The 23,140-nt window shown below is 48.3% G+C and overlaps 1 protein-coding gene across 1 annotated transcript in view; it reads left to right on the forward strand.

The window, feature by feature from the left end:
* LOC130478761 (acyl-CoA (8-3)-desaturase-like) overlaps nucleotides 1–21,223 on the forward strand; it is a 36,519-nt gene extending 15,296 nt beyond the window's left edge. The window contains exons 6-12 of the mRNA XM_056850968.1: nucleotides 3,636–3,696; nucleotides 4,718–4,794; nucleotides 5,329–5,426; nucleotides 6,108–6,204; nucleotides 14,717–14,796; nucleotides 15,364–15,489; nucleotides 21,146–21,223. Coding sequence (XP_056706946.1) covers nucleotides 3,636–3,696; nucleotides 4,718–4,794; nucleotides 5,329–5,426; nucleotides 6,108–6,204; nucleotides 14,717–14,796; nucleotides 15,364–15,489; nucleotides 21,146–21,197 — 591 coding nt within the window. The 3' untranslated portion in view covers nucleotides 21,198–21,223. The remainder of the gene's footprint in view (nucleotides 1–3,635; nucleotides 3,697–4,717; nucleotides 4,795–5,328; nucleotides 5,427–6,107; nucleotides 6,205–14,716; nucleotides 14,797–15,363; nucleotides 15,490–21,145) is intronic.
* The last annotated feature ends 1,917 nt before the right edge of the window (nucleotides 21,224–23,140 follow it).

A 23,140-nucleotide genomic window follows, 5' to 3' on the forward strand; every position in this document is an offset into this window, starting at 1 on the left:
GAAAGTAGCTTCGAAAGATCGTGAGAAACTACTGCATCCTCATGTTAGAACGCAGGACAGACCCGCTAGAATTTATGCTCCTTTGGAGTACAATCATTTAACTCATGAAATACAGAAGATCATTCGCCGACATTGGCATGTATTGTACAACATCCCGAGTTGTTCTGAACCACCCATTTTTGGACTCCGCAAAACTAAATCGTTGCAGAATTATCTGGTTAAAAACGATAGGATGCCCAGTAAGCAAGGAGTTAACATCAAAGGCCACCACAAATGTGGCGCATGCGCGGTCTGCCCGTTCAGCTTACCAATCAAGGAAGTAGGCTCTTCTAGTTCTAATTTTAAATACACCTTACAGCATTTTACAAACTGTTCATCAAAAAATGTTATTTACGCGATTATTTGTCCCTGTTTTAATTTGATTTTGAATAGATGAGCAATTAATTGTTACTGTTTTGAAATTTTATTGTTATTATCTTCTTTAGTGAGTCACGCAAACCCCTATTTTGAATAATGCCATTTATAGGATAGGGTAGGGGGCGCTGGGGTTGAGTTTGTGGAACCAAGGGGGCGGTGGCCCGAAAAGTTTGGGAACCACTGCTCTAGATGTATGATGTAGGGCTGAGAGAAGTGGTGGCTTAAACCTGATGAGCAGCAGTTGTATAAAGATCTGTTGCTGGACCATATCACCTGAGCCTTCAGGTGGAAGATTGAATGTTTGTAAACTTTCCAGAACAACGTAGCTCACTCTACAGACTGAATTGGGGTGTTTGGGAGAAGGTGCCCTGCTGGGGGTTCTGTGATCAGGGCTCTCGGCAGTTTTCTCAATTCAATTATCAGGGGCTTAAGGCCTGATTCTGACCGGGACTGTGTTGTAAGTGGCAGGAGTGGGTTAAGCCTCCCCCCATGCTATTTTCCTCATCTCAAATGATCCCAGGGAGCCAGTGTTGGTCCCACTGGGGCAAACATACAGGCACCCATATCATTGTCCATATGTTTCCCCAATGAAGAAAATAGTGGCTCTCTGGGACCCTTTCAGATCAGAAAAAAGGTGTGGGTGGGGGGAGGTTGAAAACATTCCTCCTCTCAAGGTGCCGCCCTGATTGAAATTGGGTCCTTTGGAAATTGGGAAGCTGTAGCCATATTGGGTAATCTGTATTTGAAAAACTGGAGCTCCAGGCATGGCCCTTTTGTGTCTCTTCTGGTTTGGCCCTAAGCCTGCTGACTGTGTTTTTAGCTGGAGTTGTGGCAGTCTGTTCTTTTGCACTTTAGGGTTTTCCCCCCTGGGTACAGAGGCAAAGAACTCATCTTGCCCCGTTAGAAAAACCCACCATTGTGTTTCTGTTTTGAGCTGGCCCTTTTGTGGGCTCTGCGTTGCATGTACTTACAAGCAGTCCAGTTCTGAAGGATTGCTCAGTGATCTATCTCGATGCATAAGGCAGCAAGGCTGGTGAGTATGCCTCAAGTCTCAGAGCCAGTGTGAGTTTGCTGGGTGACCTTAGACCAGTCATTCTCTTTCAGACTAATCTACTGCACAGGGTTGTTGTGAGGATAAAATGGAGGAGAGGAGAACAATGTTGTAAGCTGTTCTGGGTCCTAAGTGAGGAGAAAAACAGGCTATAAATATATGCTTAAATAAATGTCTTTTGATGATCAATATTCCTGATCCAGTGCATCTAGAGACCTGCCTATGTATTCAAGCCTAGTGCAAATATCTTATTAACTGGCAAAGAATATTTGCATGTTGGAACTCTTGGCATTCTTATTTATTTATTTATTTATTTATTTATTTGTATTTCCTTTCCTTTATCCCTTAGAAGCTCCTTGATCCATTGATCTTGAGCAGTGTAAATCTAATGTTTGAGGGATATAAGGACTGAAATAAATCTCGCCACTGACACTTAATTAAAAAGGCATTATGTCAGATACAGAGACATTAGATTTATATGTTAAAAGGAGAGCGATATAACGTGATCGAAGTTCCTCATAAAAGTGGCATTCCAAGAGGGCATGAGCTAGTGAATCAATAGAGCCAGAAGAGCAAGGACAGGTCCTGCCTGGGTGTGGTATATTCAGAATTCTGCCCTGCATAACCATAGAGGGGTTAGCATTCAGTCTAGCTAAACAAAAGGCTCTAGAAAGACGAGGAGTGGTCAAATAATATGTATAAGCAGGCAAACCTTATGGTGGTGGTATTCGGAAGAACTGGGATGAACAAACGCGGCGAGCACGAAAAGTAGTGCTTTTATAATCAAGCTCTTTAATGCGCTTTTTGATTTTGGTGAATGCTTCAGTTTTCCCAAGATCTAGTAACATATCCTGCGAGAAGCCCAACAATGACAGTTTCCCATCTAAGGTTTTTTTCCATGCGGATTTAAAAGGGTCGTGCTTCAGAGAAGCTAGGAACCCCTCAGTGCTAAAGCACAGCTTAAGTTGTAACTTAAAGGCGGCCAACCATGCCCTAGCTTCCAGCGACATTTGGCCAAACTTGGAGCAGAGGGTAACTCCAGCAACACATCGAGGGGCATGTGTTTGTATTTCAGTTAATACCCCGCCCCTGATTTATGGTAAACATGGACAGAGGGGGGTGAGGGTAGGGAGGCCAGCTTTGATGGTAAACCGTTGCTGCCCTCAACTATAGGGCCTGGCCAGAATAACTCAATAAAAAATCAAGACATTTTTGAGGTCCTGCAGGGCCCTGGTCTCACTAGAGAGGGAGTTCCACCAGGCTAGGGCCAGGGCAGAGGAAGCCAGGGCCCTAGTTGAGGATGGCTGGATACTCTTTGGGTTGGGGACCACCAGTAAATTGTTGTTATTGGAGCGTAAAGCTCTCTGGGGGGCGTACCAGGGGAGACGGTCCCGGAGATGTGATGGTCCCAGACTGTAGAAGTTTCATCTACATCTGTACTTGTGCTTCTTGAGCTTGTGCCATAACCTGGGCAGTTTTCCTGAATAAACATGCACGTGTTACGGGGCTTTGTTTTCAGTGCATTGCAATTTTGGCATTTTAAAGCACCTTTGTTGAGTTTCCCTGACCTGGATGGCCCAGGCAAGCCTGATCTCATCAGATATAGGAAGCTAAGCAGTGTTGGCCCTGGTTAGTATTTGGACGGGAAGACCAGGGTAGCTACGCAGAGACGGGCAGTGGCAAACCACCTCTATTCGTCTCTTGCCTTGAAAACCTCGTAGGAACCATGAATCAGCTGTTACTTAATGCAACTTTCCACCACCGCTTGTTGGGTTCTGGTAAATTAAAATCACAGGGAGATAGTACCTTCCAGTGGAACACAAGGCAAAAGCAGGAAGTGTTCTGGACACACTTTTTTCTCCTTTGTAGTAACCTATAATTTAAAACAAACTGAGAACTGTTTTGTTGATTACTTCTGTTGGAAGGTGGGCCCACCACAGACATCTGGCTATGAGGAGGCCAGGAGAATCAGGGCCCAAGGATTATCAGGACACAGGAATGGGGTGGCGCTGGTGGGAAAGTTTACCCATTCCCATTGTGGGGCCCTGAGCCCAGTAGTCCTCCTCAAACAGAGAGGTTTCAACTAAAAGTATCTGTGATTGTGAAGGGTATCTGTGATTGATGCCAACACTCCTGGCTTGCTGTTGTCCCCTTTTCCCTCTCACAGCTGGGTATAAAGAAAAAGAAGTTCATGCCTTATAACCACCAGCACAAATACTTCTTCATCCGTGAGTATAATTTCCTTTTTGCCACACAACAGGGCTAGTGTCCCAAACTCACAAAATTTGGTAGCTTACAAACATTTTTATGAGATTGTTCACCTGCACGAGAGAACAGTGCGTACACTATCAAAAGAAGTGTTCATGCCAGGTCACGTATAGGCACTTCTTTTGCACCACAGTTAGCCATGTGAGTGGCTGTTTACAAGCCTCTTTTAGCCTGCAGTGCTCATAACCCTGGAACCATTTTTCACTGTCCAGCTTCTGCCTCTTCCATAATACTAGAACGCGAGGTCATCTGTTGAAGCTGGAGGGTGACAGATTCAAAACAGATAAAAAGAAGTATTTTTTCACACAACACATAGTTAAATTGTGGAACTCCCTGCCCCAGGATGTGTTGATGGCTGCCAACTTGGAAGGCTTTAAGAGGGGAGTGGACATATTCATGGAGGAAAGGGGTATTCGTGGCTACTAGTTAAAATGGATACTAGTCTTGATGCATACCTATTCTCTCCAGGATCAGAGGAGCATGCCGAATATATTAGGTGCTGTGGAACACAGGCAGGATGATGCTGCTGCAGTCGCCTTGTTTGTGGCTTCCTAGAGGCACCTGGTTGGCCACTGTGTGAACAGACTGCTGGATTTGATGGGCCTTGGTCTGATCCAGCAGGGCCTTTCTTATGTTATGTAGCAGATTACAACATACTAGCCAAAGACAATCAGTTGCAGTATGTTGGGTGAAAGTCTCTTCTCAGTGTCTGTGAAACAGAGTTGGATGAGGAGGCTTGTTCATGTGGCGGCGGGTGGTGGTGGTATTCTAATGGTCAGGTGCTTTAATACTAAATTTGTAGGGAAGGAAAAGTGGTACCTAGAGAACTAGAACCCCGCACAGCCAGAGCAGGGAAAGGGGAAAGTGGGCGATGACAGGACAACTGAGGTGAGAACTTGGGAAGTCTTCCAGCTGCCCATTTCTTTAGTGCTGATGTCAGATACAAATATGTTCCTGAATTCACTTTTTACTTTGTCTCAGTTGGACCGCTGGCTCTGGTGCCCTTCTACCTACAATGGTACATCTTCTACTTTGTGGTCCAGCGCAAACAATGGGTGGTGAGTAGGCATTGCTCTCTGCAAGCTTGTGGGGTGTCTTGAACCCCCAGTGTGGGTTGGGGATTAGATGCAAATCCAGGGGTTCAAGTGCATGTGACTTGGTTGGATACAATGTGTGTCCTTGTTTCTAGCAGTTAGGTTGTGGGGTGGTGGGACGGTCAGCAGAAGGATAGTTCTGGGTATTTGGTAAATAAACACTGGAGGAAATGGGTTTTATTCCTCCTTCCACAAATGCTGCTGCTTTATTACTCCCATTCTTTCTATTCCCTTCTGTCTGATTTTCCTCAAAAGTAAAATCTTCTGGTGCCTACCTCTTTTGAACTTGGGAGTGGTTTGAACTTGGGACACTTTAGCAAAGAATCCCGAGGAGAGAACTCTTGGGAATTCATTTCCCATACTGCACAAGAAAAGGGAGAGCACAGATATCTTGAAGTAGTACTCTACAGGAAGGCTCCAGGGATGAGCAAATGGGTGGGGAAGTGTGGTTTTATAATAACCTCTTCTTTAGAATCTTCTTCTTCTTCTTTGTGGCAGGATCTGGCCTGGATGGTGACTTTTTATACCCGGTTCTTTCTGACTTACTCCTTCTTACTGGAACTCAAGAGCCTCTTTGCTCTCTTCTTCGTACTCAGGTAAATCACATTTGGACCCCTACCTTTTCTTGGTTTGTGGGATTACCATCTCACACCAATCTGCAATGATCAAAAAGCAGAACTTCTTAATTACAATGGGGGATCCAGCTGTCATTGAGTGGGACTTGTGTGTGTGTTTGCTTAATGTGTCTTTGCATGAACAGGTCCCAACAATATATGGGCCCTCTCTCCACATCCACCCATCTGCCCTTTATGACACGCATTTTGCTAGTGGAACTCTAATCTGGAATACCCACCACCCCATGACTCTGTTCCCACAAGCTATTAACCCCCCCACACACACACACCACTTCAGTCTCAAGACTTCACAAATGAGATGGGATGAACACTTTTTAGTGCTGTGATTGTGAGCATGCCATGCTCAAAAAGGAATAATCAATGTACACATAATGATTTGTAGTAAATTTTCTTAATAACCCCTTCTTGCCAATTGAGCAAGACTTTTAATCTCGGTCCCTCCCTCCCTCTATATCTTTTCACATTTGGTTCATTTTCTTTAGCCTGATGTGATTTTGCAATCCAGTTCTAGCTCTCTGCTGACCTTCCAATGTCTGGGTGATTTGGGAAATCGGATTATTTGTCTATTGGTGCTTTTCAGTGGCTTTCCCACGAGATTCAGTGGCTGAGAATGTGATCACTGCCTCCCTTTGTTTTGCACAGAATTATAGAGAGCCACTGGTTTGTCTGGGTGACACAAATGAACCACATCCCAATGGACATTGATTATGACAAGAATGTGGAATGGTTCTCAGCCCAGGTGAGACCTGCTTCTTTTCCATAAAGGATGGTCCATAAAGATAAGTTCATAAATATAAGAGCTCAGAAAGAGAGAGTGGTGAGTGAGCAATGGAAGAGTTGTGTGGCACTGTGAAGGAAAGGCTGGAGAATAACATTTGGTGGTCAGAGTGGGTTGGTATCATGGAGTGTATAAAGACAGGGTGGACTTTTAATAATTTTAAATTAAACATGATGGACGGGGACAAATAGAGAATGTGTGTGTGTAAAGTGCCGTCAAGTCGCAGCCGACTTATGGTGACCCGTTATGGGGTTTTCAAGGCAAGAGACTAACAGAGGTGGTTTGCCAGTGCCTTCCTCTGCACAGCAACCCTGGTATTCCTTGGTGGTCTCCTATCCAGATAGGGCTGACCCTGCTTAGCTTCTGAGATCTGACAAGATCAGGCTAGCCTGGGCCATCCAGGTCAGGGCATGAGAGAATACAGGGAATGAAAAACAAGAACTGAGAGTTTAGAACACAGGAATGTTTGGTGGAAAGTACCCAGTTTAATGATTTGTTTACTTTATTTATGCCTTGCCTCTCTCCCCAATGGGGACCCAAAATGGCTGACATAATTCTCCCCTCCTCCATTGTATTCTCATAACAACCCTGTGAGTTTAGGCTGAGAGTATGTGATTGGCTTAAGGTGACCTGGTAAGCTTCCATGGTAGAGTTGGAGAATCAATCCTGGATCTCCCAGATCCTAGTCAGACACTTTAACCAAGAGGTCTCCAGCCTTTTTGAATCTTTGGAATTCCAGCACATGGTGGTGGGTGAAACCCAAAATGGCTGCCACCAGAGGTGGAGCCAGCCACAAACTAGCTTTATTTCCAAGTTTCCCAAAAATATTTTGGCTGTGTTACAGTCTGGAATATATTTTCAAGGCTCTGTGGGGAGGGGCGTTTTTTGAGGTAGAGTCACCAAATTTGCAGTGTAACTGCAAAGGACTCGCCTTAGACAGACAGTAAAGTTTGGTGAAGTTTGGGACAGGGGGTCCAATTTTATGGGCTCGCAAATGGGTTGCCCCCATCCTTTAGGTATTTGTGAGAGGCGAGCTGTCAATCGGTTTTCAGGTTCAGAAGGTCAGTGTTGCCGAGGACTGGTGGAAAAAGCCGATTAGCAGGCTGGGACGTCTGAGTCTGGGGGCTCCATTCGTATCTGGGTCGCTTTGCATGATGTCCATGCAAATTAGCTTCCAAACTGAGGATAATGGCTTAAATGCAAGAAAAATAAGGCACAGAAAACATTTCTTTTGGTGGCAAATGACATCCTGTGAACAGTCCTTTAAAATAGTAATCAGAAATCTGATTTCAAGAGATGGTCATGGTGTAGGTAAACAAAGCCACTACTCAGGGCGACCTTCAGTTTGAGAGCAGATTTTCATGAGGGGGGTGGTGGTGATATCGGAGCTAACCAAAGTTTCGACCAAGGTGGCTCTTCTGAAGGAGATTGCTCATCTGTGCGGGTGAGGGAATCTTCTTCAGAAGCCTGATCAGCAACTGTTAAAGCTGGTGCTTTTAGTTGGAGGGTATATCCCTCTAGACCGGACTGGGTAAGCCCCGTCATTTAAATAACCCTTCTGCTATGCAGATTAGTCTTCCTCCACATGAGCAGCAGAGGCTAATCTGGTGAACTGGATTTGTTTCCCCACTCCTACACATGAAGCCAGCTGGGTGACCTTGGGCAAGTCATGCTTTCTCAGCCTCACCCACCTCACAGGGTGTCTGTTGTGGGGAGGGGAAGGGAAGGTGCTTGTAAGCCGGTTTGAGTCTGCCTTAAGTGGTAGAGAAAGTCGGCATATAAAAACCAACTCTTCTTCTTCTTCTAAATCTGCACAGCCAATCAGAAGCCCTGTGTGAGGGTCTCTGTCTTTGTGTCCCTGCTTTCCATCACCTGCGGTGTTATCAGTGAACTCGTAAAAGCAGTTCACACCTTCTGGTCTCAGGCGCCAGGCCTGATGGCCCATGTATCTTCCCCCCCGCTGTTCTTCCTGCCAGTACTCCCTCAGGCCGGTGCGGCCTTGGAAGTGTGATAGCCGCACCAGACTTCCTGGGATCCGTCTGATGTTTTGTATTATGCCAAGCTTGTAACTTCCCATAACAATAAGTGTGAGCCCCAGTGCCCCAGTGCCCTGGAGTCAATATATTCTGTAAACCCGTATAGCCCCTCACTTGCAACTTTCTACCTGTGCCTGTCTCATCTCCTGAAGGCTTCAATAAATCTATTGTTTCTGTATCAACGTCTGAGCAACTGATTTGGAGAAGCAAACTCAGAGAGGGGGATCTCTCACATTAAGTTGCAAGTCCTTGCCTCTCGGACTGCAGCTGTACCGCTTTGGACAGAATGTCAGCCGACGAGGACACCACCCCTAACCCCGATGCCCCCAAGGAACCGGACGAGCCGGAGAAGCCGGACCCGAAGGAGGAGGGAGCCAAGCCAAAGAAACCGAAGGGTCGCGCCCCCGACCAAGATCGGGACGGACGTCCCCGGGGGCTTACTTATTGGCTGGACTCTCCCAAGGGCTGGTCGCTCTCGCGGACTGCGGCGAAGGATCGCCGGTTGGCCTTCCCCAGCACGGGACTCGAAGGGGACCCGGCCCGCAAAGAGGCCCTCATGGAGGAAGAACGAAAGCAGTGGCAGGAAGACCGCCGGGCTATGCAGGAGCAGATGGAGATCATGCAACGCGTAATGGGTGAGATGGCCACGACCCTAGATGCGCTGAAGTTGCAACCTCCAGCCGGTGCTCCCCCAGACGGGGCGCCGGTAGTTCCGCCCGCAACCCCTGCCCCCCCGGCCCGTCGGGACCTGAAAGTCACGTATGACGGGTCGGGAGACCAGTTGACCTTTTTTATGGTCCAAGTAGACATTTTTATGCGGGAACAAGGCCGAACCTTCGTTTCTGAGGAGTCCCGGGTGCAGTACGTGGCTTCCTTACTGCAAGGGGAGGCGGCTGCCTGGATGGTGTTGCAGTATGAACTCCGCTCGCCGGTGCTGCGAACCCTGGACGAGTTCATGGTAGCACTCCGAAACCGTTTTGAGGACCCGACTCTGGGTGAGCGGGCTAAAGCCTCCCTGATGCAACTGCGCCAAGGGACTAAGTCGGTGGCGCAGTATGCAAGTGAGTTCCAGTCACTGGCTAGCCGAATTCTGGACTGGAGTGAAGCTACCTTGGTACAATGTTTCAGGGAGGGTCTCAACCCAGACCTCCAACATTGGGCCTTCATGCAAGGGAACCCCCCGGATGTGGAAGGTTGGGTTCGCCATGCTGCTGACATCGAGAATCGCAAACAACTCCTGAACTTGTCCAAGCAACGGCTTGGGCGAGACCCCAGGCCCCGAGGTGACCGTGGCCGGGAACTCCGGCAAGGGGGTGGCGGGGGTCTCTCGGCCGCGGAACGCCGCAAGCGGTTCGAGGCCGGCGTCTGCCTGATCTGCGGGGGAAAGGGTCACTTTGCATCGCAATGCCCCTCTCGCTCAGGCCGTCCGACCCCCCCCCGCCAAACCCAGGCCGAGCCGACGAAACCGGCCGCCGACAGCCAGCCTCGCCGCAGAAGTGGACCCCTGAGCCGGCGCTCCGGCGCACCCTCCGCTCTCCACGCGCGCCCCCAGGATGGGGCATCCGACTCTACGGTCCCATCGGGGTCCCGGATTACAAATACCGTCTTTGATTCGGACGGCTCCCCGGAAGCCACCACCCCGTCCCCCTCTTCCAGCGAGGAGGAAGAGTGGGAACAGCCGGCAAAAAACGCCGTCGGTCTGCTGTAGACGGGGCTCCGCAGCAGACCGTCCCTATCGTTGTGCAAGGAGCTCCACCGATGGTAAGCGCCCAAGAGGACAATGTATTTGTGCGTGTTCATCTGTCCCTACCCAAAGGGGGTCCCCCGTTAGAGGTCCCCGCGTTGGTCGACTCGGGGTGTGCCCGCACCATGATAAATGAGGAAACTGCCAAGAAGTTGGGTGTCCGGCGCAAGCGGCTTCCGGGACCCCTCCGTTTTTCCCAAATGGACGGGAGTGACTTTAAACGGGGCCCTGTGACCCACAGAACTGCAGCCGTGATTATGTCCGTGGGGGAACATTGGGAACGGTTGTATTTCACCATCGCCCCTATTGTAACCCCTGTGGTGTTAGGGATGAACTGGTTAAGGGGACACAATCCCTCCATTGATTGGGTTAAACGGGTGCTTTCCTTCCCCGAAAACCCCTGTGGGTTGCATGACAAGGAACGGGTACTCAGAACTCCAGCCGCCGCACTGGTAGGGTCCCCCGCCCCAGTCTCTCCTCAATTACCCTCTGAGTACTCGCAGTTTACTGATGTTTTCGATGTTAGAGAGTGCGACGAACTGCCTCCCCACAGAGAAACGGACTGTGCCATCGAGATTGTAGGGGAAGGCAAACTGTCTAAGGGAAAGGTTTACCCCATGAGCCCTAGTGAAAAGACTGTATTGCGAGACTATCTGGATGTCAATCTGGCGAGGGGTTTCATACGCCCCTCCAAGGCTCCTTATTCAGCCCCAGCTTTCTTTGTAAAGAAAAAGACGGGAGATTTAAGACTGTGTATTGACTTTCGCAGACTGAACGCAGTCACCCAGTCTAATGCTTACCCCCTCCCTCTTATTCCTGACCTTCTAGCACAATTAAAGGAGGGCCGAATCTTCACCAAACTGGACTTGGTAGAAGCCTACCACCGCATTCGCATCAAAGAAGGAGACGAACCCAAAACGGCCTTTTCCAGTTGTTTTGGGATGTTTGAGTACCTGGTCATGCCGTTCGGACTTTCGGGGGCTCCGAGTGTCTTTATGCAATTAATTAATGAAGTTTTGCATGATTTACTGTTTCGGGGGGTGGTGGTATTTCTCGATGACATTCTTATTTACTCTGAGACCATGGAAGAACATGTGCGCCTAGTGCGAGAAGTGCTCCAGCGGCTGCGGGAGCACAAACTGTATGCTAAGGTGTCCAAGTGTGAATTCCACCAACCTTCTATTACATTTCTGGGGTATGTGATTTCCCACCAAGGGTTGGAAATGGACCCCGCCAAGGTCCAGGCGGTGCGGGACTGGGAAACCCCCACTACCCGCCGCCAACTTCAACAGTTTTTGGGGTTTGCCAACTTTTACCGGAATTTCATTCCCAACTTTGCCCAAGTTGCGCTTCCCCTCACTGCCCTGTTGCGTACCAAGGACAGGGGGGCTAGCGCCGCACTCCCCTCAGCCCGTCTGCAATGGTCTCCCCAGTGCCAGCAAGCTTTTGAACGTTTAAAGCTACTTTTTTCATCCGAACCCGTTTTGGCTCACCCGGATTGCACCAAGCCCTTCGTGGTGCAGGTGGATGCCTCGGATGTAGCCATGGGCGGGGCCCTATTGCAGAGGGATGAGGGGGGACGGTTGAGGCCATGCGCCTACTTCTCCAAGAAGTTTTCCCAGTCCGAAATCAACTGGGCCATTTGGGAGAAGGAGGCAGCGGCGGTCAAACATGCCCTTACCATATGGAGACACTTCTTAGAGGGGGCCGAGCTGCCGTTCGAAGTGTGCACAGATCACAAGAATCTTGAGGCTCTCAAGGGAGCTAGAAAACTCAATGCCAAACAAATTCGGTGGGCCCAATTTTTTGCAAAATTCCGGTTCACCCTCAAACATGTCCCTGGCAAAGAAAATGCCCTAGCTGATGCTTTGTCACGACTTCCCCAGTATCGCAACGATTTCGATCGCCCCGTCGACTCCCTGTTCACTCCCGAACAGCGAGGGGAAGTCCCTGGCTTGGCCGTCACCACCCGATCCCAAGCCCGCCAACCGGAGACCCCCCCTACGCTCAAAGGTATCCCGGAAGCATTCCAACAGCGACTCCGGGACGCCTCCTTACAGGAGGAGGAGCACCATCTCCTCCCCACTGGCTTGGAACGAACCAACACTTGGTGGGTGCAAGGGGGGAAACTATATGTCCCATCTTCCCTTCGCAAAGAAGTATTGGGACTTGTACATGGGGCCAGGCTAGCGGGTCATTTTGGTTTCATAAAAACGCTTCACCTGGTTCGAAGGCAATTCTGGTGGCCCGGTATGAGATCTGATGTAGAGTTGTATGTGCGCAGCTGCCCCACCTGCGCCACAGCCAAGAAACGGATGGGAAAACCCCCGGGGCTTCTCAAACCGCTTGAGAACCCCTCCCGTCCCTGGGAAGTCATCGCCATGGATTTTATCACCGACCTACCTCCAAGTCGGGGGAAAACGGTTCTCTGGGTTATCACAGACCTCTTTTCCAAACAGGTTCATTTCGTTCCATGTGCAGGTCTTCCTTCAGCCCAGGGCTTAGCTAAACTGTTCATCACGCACGTCCTCAGGCTACACTCGATCCCGAGGAAGGTCCTCTCCGACCGGGGGGTCCAGTTTGTTGCCAAATTCTGGCGGGCTTTCCTAAAGTTAATGGGAGTGGAGGAACAGGGCCTTTCTTCCGCCTATCACCCCCAAACGGATGGTCAAACGGAACGAGTAAATGCGGTAGTAGAATGTTATTTGCGTTGCTATGTAAATTTCCACCAGGACGACTGGGTCGACCTGCTGCCATTTGCCGAATATGCGTACAACAATGCGCCTCATTCCTCTACCGGCTTTAGTCCCTTCCAAGTTATATACGGGACGGATTTTGGCCCTTTCGGTTCTGCCCCCGTCTCGCCAGAGCTCCAGTCTACCCCTGATCTTCAGGAGTGGATTCAGGTGGTTAAATCCACCTGGCCATGGTTGCTCAAAAATCTGGAAAGGGCAAAAAGCAAGTACAAGGAACAAGCAGACAAACACCGGTCTCCGGGATGGGAACTCAAGGTGGGGGAGCAAGTCTATCTGTCCACCAAAAACCTCCGCTCTCTTCGCCCCTGCAAAAAACTGAGCGACCGTTATGTAGGACCTTTCCCCATTACCAGAGTAATCAACGAGGTTACCGTGGAACTGAGTCTCCCTAAGACTCTCAAGGGAGTTCATCCAGTCTTCCATATAAGCCTCCTCAAACCTTATGTAGCAGCTCCCCAGTTCCACCCCCCTCCCGCTCATGAGATTCCTACCGTAGTAGGAGGGGATACCCATTTGGAAATATCCAAGGTTTTAGATTCCAAATGGAAGAAAGGGAAACTGTTTTACTTTGTTCGCTGGAAAAACCTTGGCTCCGCTCATGACGAATGGGTGGCCGCACCCCACATGGCAGCTCCTCGCTTGGTCCGAGAATTCCACCTCGCTTATCCCGATAAGCCTCGTCCTCTCGGAGGGGGGCCTTAAGGGGGGCAGAATGTGAGGGTCTCTGTCTTTGTGTCCCTGCTTTCCATCACCTGCGGTGTTATCAGTGAACTCGTAAAAGCAGTTCACACCTTCTGGTCTCAGGCGCCAGGCCTGATGGCCCATGTATCTTCCCCCCCGCTGTTCTTCCTGCCAGTACTCCCTCAGGCCGGTGCGGCCTTGGAAGTGTGATAGCCGCACCAGACTTCCTGGGATCCGTCTGATGTTTTGTATTATGCCAAGCTTGTAACTTCCCATAACAATAAGTGTGAGCCCCAGTGCCCCAGTGCCCTGGAGTCAATATATTCTGTAAACCCGTATAGCCCCTCACTTGCAACTTTCTACCTGTGCCTGTCTCATCTCCTGAAGGCTTCAATAAATCTATTGTTTCTGTATCAACGTCTGAGCAACTGATTTGGAGAAGCAAACTCAGAGAGGGGGATCTCTCACACCCTGCTGGGCAAAAAGCCCCATTTGCCCCCACTCACTTGCTAAAAACACTTGTTAGCTCCCGGGAACAGTATTGGCAGGTTCCATGGTGCCCGTGGGAGCCATGTTGGGAGACACTGCTCTAGCCACTACACTTTTGTATGTAATGTTCAGCACATGAGTACTCATCATGGTTGGGCAGATGATGGGGGCCCAGGGAGTCTTGAAAGGTCCTTTATGTTGAGTCCTAAATCCAGTGTGATCCTTAATCTACTTATCTAGCTGCCCCTACTGGTGATGTGGTAACTGTGTTCTGGTGGATGCTGACCCTCTCAGGTACCACACAGCAGACGGGGTGGAGTGTGTATTACTGGGAAAGTTCTGTTGGCACAGCCACACATATGTATGTCATCCATCTGTCCTTTGCCAAAGGTACCTCTTTTTTTGGGGGGGGGGGTGGCGGTGCAGATTCTGTACTTCTGGTTAAACGGCTGAATCAGAAATGGAGAGAATTCCAGTATGGATATCTCTTTTTTTTTAGAGTAAAAGTCAGTGTTTACTTTTCTGAGTGGTGTAATGAAGATTTTCTCTGGGAACCCAGTGAAGTTGAGCAACTAGTCTGGAGATAGTGATCACACTAGAATCTCCCTCATTGTGAGGGGCTCCTACACCACTTCCTTATCTTTATTTTTCTCTTTGCTGTCACAAAGGGGTGGGGAAGGGTGTGCCATCATCAGCAAGAATGGCCAGCTGGATGGGAAACTGAAAATACCGTCACGTGGCTGCTTATCTCTCTCCTCCCTCTGCAGCTCCAGGCAACGTGCAACGTTCACCAATCCTTTTTCAATGACTGGTTCAGCGGACACCTCAATTTCCAAATCGAGCACCAGTGAGTATATCCCTTTTGAAGGATAGGAAGATCTTGTGGGAAAGCAGTCATTATAGCTGCCAACACAATTTGGGGAAACAGGCTTGAATCAGGGAGGAGTTCCAGTTTGGGCTGCTTGGCTTAAGCTGTCAGTCAGTCAAAGAGGGAAATGCCCGTGCTGTAATTGGAGACCCATTCTGAGGCCCTTTGCTAATATCTGCGGCAAAAAGGGCATTTCTCCAGGCCTGGAACAAATCTGTAACATGGGCTTCTCCCCATACACAGTCTCATCTCATACATACTGCCTCGATGTGTCACGAAACAAAAAGTCAGTCTTGAAATTACACAAATGGACCCCATCATGGTAATGGGCTTGCAGCCTGGACTGGGTGTGCCTTCCTAGAGCTTTTAAGTGTACCCGTCCCCCTCCCCAAATAATGCTTGGGCCCTAGGCAGTAAGCGATACTTACAGGCATGGAGAACTCTGGGGCAAGCTGCCCAGCAGATTACTGCATGCACTCATGAGCCTTAGGGGAGGGGAGCGTTGGGGGCAGGCACATGATCCTATGGTGTGGTCTTTCTCTGCAGCCTCTTCCCTACCATGCCTCGACACAACTTCTGGAAGGTGACTCCCTTGGTGAAGTCCATGTGTGCAAAATACGGCATTGAGTACCAGTCCAAGCCTCTGCTCACAGCCTTTGCAGACATTGTATAGTAGGTATCAGTCAATGTGAGAAGTCCAGAGTTTTGTGGGCCATGTGGAAGGGTGGGTCATCTTGTGTGGGAAGTCATATCAGATGGACATCATGTAAAAGGACCACAGGCAGAATGGGAAATGTGGGATTTCACAGTACCTCTTATCTCTTGCCACTGCTTATAATGCTACCCAATTTTTTTTTATGGGGAAACACCCTTCATTAAAGTCCCAGTTCCTTAAGCATTAGTCTTCAAAGAGTTTTCTGCAACCCCCCTTGTAAAAATTATTGTTAGGGCTAGATGCACTGTGCTTTCCTTTCTTCCTTAAAGTATGTCCAAAATCTGTGACTTGAAGAGATTAGGCAAATTTGGCATATTCATTCTAAACTATTTCTTCTCTAAGACATGTTTGAGTGCAGCGTTTGAGTTTTCAAGCATTTGGAATGTGTTAGTAATGGAATTGTCGAGTTGGAAGGGGCCATACAGGCCATCTAGTCCAACCCCCTGCTTAATGCAGGGTCAACCTAAAGCATCCCTGACAAGTGTTTGTCCAGCTACTGCTTGAAGAATGTCAGTGAGGGGGAGCTCACCACCTCCCGAGGCAGCCAATTCCACTGCTGAACAACTCTTACTATAAATTTCCCCCCTAATATTCAGCCGGTACTTTTCCGCCCATGATTTATATGCATTATTGTGAGTCCTATCCTCTGCTGCCAGCAGAAACAGTTCCCTGCCCTCCTCTAAGTGACAGCCTTTCAAATATTTAAAGAGAGCCATCATGTCCTCCCCCTCCATCTCTTCTCAAGACTGAGCATTTCCAAGTCCATCAACCTTTCCTCATAGGGCTTGATCTTCAGGCCCCTGATCATCCTCATTGATCTCTGCAACCGCCCCATTCTGTCCGCATCCTTTTTGAAGTGAGGCCTCCAGAACTGCACACAGTACTCCAGGTGTGGCCTGACCAATGGGGTGTACAGTGGGACTTTGACATCTTGCGATCTGGACATTTTGCCTGTGTTGATACAGCCGAAGACCATATTAGCCTTTTTTGCTGTTGCATCACACTGACTGCTTATATTTAGCTTACAGTCCACCCATATCCTAAGATCTTGTTCACACATACTGCTACTCAGAAGTGTATCTCTCATCCAGTATATGTGCTTCTCATTTTTGTCACCCAAATGTAGAACTGTGCAGTTATCCTGGTTGCATCTTGTTCATATTCACTCACTTACCCAGTGTGTTCACCACTCCTCCCTGTTTGGTGTCATTTGAAAATTTAATGAGTAGTCCTTCCACCCCCTCATCCAGATCATTTATAAAAACATTGAAAAGTACTCGGCCCAGAACCAAGCCCTGGATACCTGACTGGACACATCCCTCCAATCAGATGAAATTCCATTGACAACTGTTCTTTGGGTGCAGTTCTACAACCAGTTCCCTATCCACCTAACGATCTTAGAGTCCTGTCTACAGTGCTCCAGTTTACCCATCAGAACATCATGGGGGACCTTGTCAAATCTTTACTGAAATCCTGGTAAACAACTTTGATGGCGTTCCCACAATCCCGTAAGCTTGTCACTTGATCAAAGAAGGAAATGAGGTTGGTCTGGCAGGACCTGTTGGGGACAAATCCTTGCTGGTTTGTCCAGATCTCTAAGTTGTCCTTCAGATGCTTGCAGATTGGACACATGAAGCTGCCTTATACTGAATCAGACCCTTGTCCATCAAAGTCAGTATTGTCTACTCAGACTGGCAGCGGCTCACCAGGATCTCAGGTAGAGGTCTTTCACATCACCTACTTGCCTGGTCCCTTTAACTGGAGATGCCAGGGATTGAACCTGGGACCTTCTGCATGCCAAGCAGATGCTCTACCACTGAACCACAGCCCCTCCCCCAGAGGAAGGAGATTGATCCCTTTAAAATCCACTCTAGTATCTTCTCTGGGACAGAGTTCAGACCAACTGGCCTGTAGCTTCCTGGGTCATTCCCCTTCCCTCTTTTAAAGATTGGGATAACATTCACCTCCTCCAGTCTTGTGACACATCTCCCATCCTCCAAGAGGTCTTGGAGATGATGGACAAAGGGCCTGAAAGCTCTCTAGAAAGTTCTTTGAGCACTCTTGGGTGCATACCATCTGGCCCATGGGATTTGAACTCATCCAATACAGCCAGGTGCTTCTCAACAACCTCTCTGTCCGTATCAACCAGCAGTCCAGATGCCATGCCTTGCCTACTACCATCTAGAGATGAGCCTGTTCTCTTCTGGGGAAAAAATGAGGCAAAATAGGCATTGAGACTTCCTGCTTTCTCTTTGTCCTCTGTCAGAGTTTTACCATTTTCACCCACCATTTTACCTTGCATTTGCTCCTTACGTATCTGAAGAAGCTTTTCTTGTAGTGAACCCTCCTGGCCAGCTTCAGTTCACTCTAAGCTTTGGTCTCTCTGATAGCTGACCTACAGTGCCTAGCAACCCTCAGATATTCTTTAGAGGTATGCCTCCATTTCTTGAACATTTTCTTTTCTTCCTTAGCTCATCATGGAGTTCTCTGTTCATCCACATTGGCTTCTTGGATCCCCTACCATGCTTCCATTTTGTTGGAATAGTGATGGCTTGAGCTTGCAAGAGCTCTAGTTTTAGGAGAGCCTACCCTTCACTTGCTCCTTTCTCTTCCAGCATTATTGCCCATGGAACGACTCTCATCATGCCTCGGAATTCATTAAAGTCTGCCCTACTAAAATCTAGCATATACATCTAACCATGAATTTCCATGGTCCCCCACAGCAAAAGGAATTCTAGGAGGACATGGTCACTTCCCCCTAAGGTCCCCACCACCTTCACCCCATCTACCAATTCCTGCCTGTTGGTTAGTATTAAATCAAGTATTGCCAAGCCCGTTGTAGCTTCCTCTACCATTTGAAAAAAGGAAGTTGTTGGCTAGGCAGGTCAGGAAGTTTAATGACTGGATTCTTAGCAAAGTTGGTTTCCCAGTGCACATAAAGGAAGTTGAAGTTACCCATAACTACAAGGCCATGGTACTTAGATATACTGACAAGCTGCTGAAAGAGGGCAGCATCCACCTCTTCACCCTGGTCAAGTGAACTATAGCAGACTCCAACCACCATACTGTTTGTCCTTCCTTCCCTTCCCTTCACCCAGATACTTTCCACTGGGCTATCACCCACCCCCTCCAGTATTTCCTGACAAGCAAACCCTCTCCTCACCTAACAGTGCCACTCTGCCTCCTCTTCGACCCTTTCAGTTTTTCCTGAACAACTCATATCCATCCACTACTACATTCCAGTCATGAGAATCATCCCACCAAGTCTCTGTAATGCCTACTAAAGCTTATCCCTCTGGCTACATTAGAAGCTCAAGCTCTTCTTTCTTATTGCCTAAGCTTTGGACATTGGTTACATAGGCACCTGAAGCCTCACACCTTCAACTCCATTTGACTGGGCCTTCCAAGGTGGGCCTCTGCTGTTTGTTCTCTTTCATTGAAATCCCAATGTTGGTCATCTTCTTCCCCTTGTGGTGTCAGTGGGAAGCCCTCCTGATACACCTCCCCAGGATTCTGCCAAACACATTCTTCCCTGACCTTGATAGGTGAAGTCCATTGTGTGCTAGTAGGCCATCTTCCAGAAAACCTTGCCTGAGGTTCCAGAATCCAGACTGTTCCTGCCGGCACCACCAACACAGCCATTATCTTCTCTTCCCATTGCATTCCTCTTCCTCTGATGGGAAGAAGAAAACACCACCCATGCCCCCATTTCCTTGAGGTTTCTCCCAAGAACGTTATAGTCAGCCTTAATGCTTGTGATGGTGTTCACAGCTGTGTCGTTTGTTTCCATGTGGGCTATCACAAATGGGTTTGTGGGTTTGATCAGTTTTGGCACCTGGTCTGCAAACTTTAATCTTTGCCCCTGGCAAGCAATACACCTCTCAGGCTAGGCGGTCAGGCCTGGACACGACATTCCATACCACTCAGCAGAGAGTCACTGATGACCAACACTTTTCCTTCCAATGCAATTTCTTCATACCCCCATGCCCTCTGCCTTTCTTGTCCTTGTGGTTCTTCCTCTGCCAGTGTTTCCATCTCTGTCACCACGGCAAGGGCCTGGAATCGATTCCAGAGTTCCAATGGCAATGAGTGCCATCTCGCTTGATGCCTTCCAGTTCATGCTGTAGTGCTCAGAGGAGGCTCATTAGAGAAGTCAGTCACCACCCTTTGACTGGTCTTCCACCCCTAAGCAGGGTTCCATGGCTTCTGTTAACGAAATCCTCCCCTTCCTTGGTCTTATGAAGGCTAGCAATCCTTTCCTCCAGGCTCCAAACCTTCTCTTCTAAGAGCTTACACTTTTGACAAGTAAAGTCGATCTTGTCCTCAGGGAGGAAAACAAACATGGCGCACTCTCTGCAGGTGATTGGAAATGAACCCTGAGCATTCATCATCACCTTCCAAGTGGATTCCTTCATCCTAGAATTTCCTTTGTGCGTTGTTGTAATCTGGAATTTACAGGTTTGACCTAACGTCTAACAAAGCCAAAAGCATAACACATGTAGGATGTAAAAACATCTTAGCTTCTTACAGGGCCCACAGGCTAAGAGCCACAGACCAAGAGCCCTTTGGCTTTTGCCCTTTTGTTCTCGTCAAAGGCTCGCCCCTCTGACGAGGAAGAACCTTAGAGTTCAAAGGCTCAACAGAAACAGCAGAGGGCGGAGCCAGCAATCAACCCCAGACAAACCGACCCTCCTCAGTCTGCAACAAACCAGACAATAGGACAAACAGGATCAGTCAGAAACCCCTCTCCAGCAGGCTACAAGCACCCACTCATCCTCCAACACTGTCCTCTCCCACAGCAACCTCAGTTAAGGCTCCCCAGCAGTGTGTGTGTGTGTGTGTGTGTGTGTGTGTGTATAAAGAGCTGTCAAGACACAGCTGACTTATGGTGACCCCTTATGGGGCTTTCAAGGCAAGAGACTAACAGAGGGAGTTTGCCAGTGCTTTCCTCTACATAGCAACCCTGGTGTTCCTTGGTGGTCTCCCATCCAAATACTAACCAGGGTTGACCCTGCTTAGCTTCTGAGATCTGACAAGTTTGGGCTATACCATGCTGCCTTCCCTCCCTCCTACCCACCAGCAGTTTAGGAAAGGCAAAAGACACCCATCTCACCAGCAGCTCTCTCCCATGCACCTTATCCCAGCCCAGCTGACTCAGTTTTGCCCTGCAAAGAAGAGGTGATTAGGCACAGGGGAGCAGCCCAGGTAAGGTCTAGGAGCCATGAGGAGGAGAGGGAAAGAGGGGGAACACTGTAGATAGAAACCCAACCCATGGCTTTTGACTGCATTGAAGAGACATGGAAGTTCTGTGGGATCTAATCCAGGATAGCACATTCAAGTTACTAGGATGTTGCAATCATGAGATAAACATGCACATCTGAACTGGCTCTGTGACTCTTTCTAGAAGACGTCACTGCCTCTCTCCTTTTGTTTTTTAAGGTCTCTTCCCCCATCCCATTCTGATCCATTATGGGGTATTTTAAGACTTCTTTATTCTTTGTGCTTACCAGGATAGTTAGAATTGCTAGAGTATTTGGCCCAATATCTAACTCCCCTTTGTGTTATTTCCACTTGTTTTCTGAGCCAGCGTGATCTGTTTCTTTCTCTTTCCAGCTCTCTGAAGGACTCAGGGGAACTCTGGCTGGATGCATACATGCATAATTAAGAAGGAAGCGACATTGCATTGGAGAGGAACATCTCACTTTTGCCTCCTTTAGCAACTGGCATCTTGAAGCGAGCAAGGCCCTTACTTAAGAACATAAGAAAAGCCCTGCTGGATCAGACCAAGGCCTATCAAGTCCAGCAGTCTGTTCTCTTAGTTGGGGGTGGGCAGCTGGTTGAGCTGAATTCCTGTACTGGGTGTGTTGTTTAAAGATATCCCTTGCTCTTTTCTCATTGCTCCTCTGGACTTCATGAGCTACTGAGAAGTTCCCCAGGGGCATCTGGAGGACCAGGAAACAATTCCCATCTATGTACTGCTATTTTACATGCTTCATATGTAGAGAGGAAATCTTACAAAGAAATCTTTTGGCCTTGCTGTCTAACTTGCCTTGCTCCTTCCCAGAGTAAAAGTAACCAAGGATGATGTGAAAGTCTGAGGAGTGAAGTAAAGGAGGAGATGGGTTGGGTGGGACAAGAGACCACATGCAGAGTCGGAGAGCTGTGACAGCTTGAAGACGGGAAACAAGGTACAGAAGGGACCAGAAGATATCATAGATGCCTGATTTTGGAACAAGGACTGAGGGAAGAGAGCAGCCAAAGTCTGACACAGGGACAAGTGCCCAAGGAGCACTGGACAGTAGCTGGACTACCTCAATGTAGAAATATATCAGGGGATTCTATAACATCTTTGGCTGTACTTTTTCTCACAAGACCAAGAAGAGCTGTAGCTATTTGTGGGCACTTGCCAATCCGTAGGACAAATTTTGATTCGAGAATGATGGATGTCTATGGACTGATTTATGATCCTGTGCAAAGGGAGAAAATGATGCTGGTGGCCATTCTAGTGCTTTCTTACTTTAACTGCTATTACGCCTTCAGCAGTTGAGTGGGAGGACCAAGTAAACTTTTCTTACTCACTTGGAATGGTGCTCTTTGTATATTCCACCTTGCTCAGTTACTAAGGGCTCTTTGTCTACAGCACAGCCAATTTGTCTGCACTCTGCAAAGAGAATACTCCTTAATCTGGGATGTGATGTAAAGGCACATTTTGCATCACTTCAGAGCAGAGACTCCCAAAGTTGTAGCCAACCTCTGAGTAAGGGGGGGGGCACATCCTGACTTTCACCATGATTTTGACTGAGAAAAGCCACCATGGCTTGTCCCTGTAATTCCTTCATGGCAACTTAGTTGCACAAACACCTTCCCATACAGTAAAAATGAGAAATAGCCTTGAGGATGTTCAACTCTGGAAAAAATATTGCCTCTTCGTGGTAACTCTCTTTCCCCTCACGTAAGCTGATTGTGCAACCTTTCTTGAGGCAGAGCATAGGCACACCCGCTGGGTTGTTCTCTTGTTCCTTTTTCTAGGGCAGACCAAGGTGAGGGCTTGGAGCCAGATATGCTTTACATTTCCTACATGGAAGCAAAATTGTATCCAAAACCCTGGATTGCTTTCCAGATGTCTGCTGTGCCACTCAGATTAACAAATGGTAGTCTGTATCATTATTATTTTTTTGCATAGCTCTAGTTGGAGGGAGTCAAGCTTAGAGGCGGAGTGAAAATCCACTACTAATGTATCGAAATATTGCCATGTAATCTCAACAACTGCTCATTTCTCCTTTGGGAGGTCCACATAGTATACGAAGACCCATGTCCTAACAGAGGGGAAGGCACTGCTGGACTTCCCAGCATGTATTACCATTCCAGCCCACAGAAAGCAGTTGCACAGCCATCTAAAGAAAGCCATTCTGTTGCACCTCTGATTCTCTTGTAAGATGTGCCTGCAGGTCATACTTTAAAAATAAGTAAGCTATTAGGTGAATTGCCTTATAAGAGCCTTATTCCACTTGATGGCAATATAGCACAACTGCCAGAGGGGAACAGCCCCTGGTGCAACTTAGCTTAAAATGAAGGCCCTGAGCTCAGTTCTTTTCTTCTGATGTTTGA

Source organism: Euleptes europaea, chromosome 6, assembly GCF_029931775.1.
Source record: "Euleptes europaea isolate rEulEur1 chromosome 6, rEulEur1.hap1, whole genome shotgun sequence".
NCBI classification, from domain to species: Eukaryota; Metazoa; Chordata; class Lepidosauria; order Squamata; family Sphaerodactylidae; genus Euleptes; species Euleptes europaea.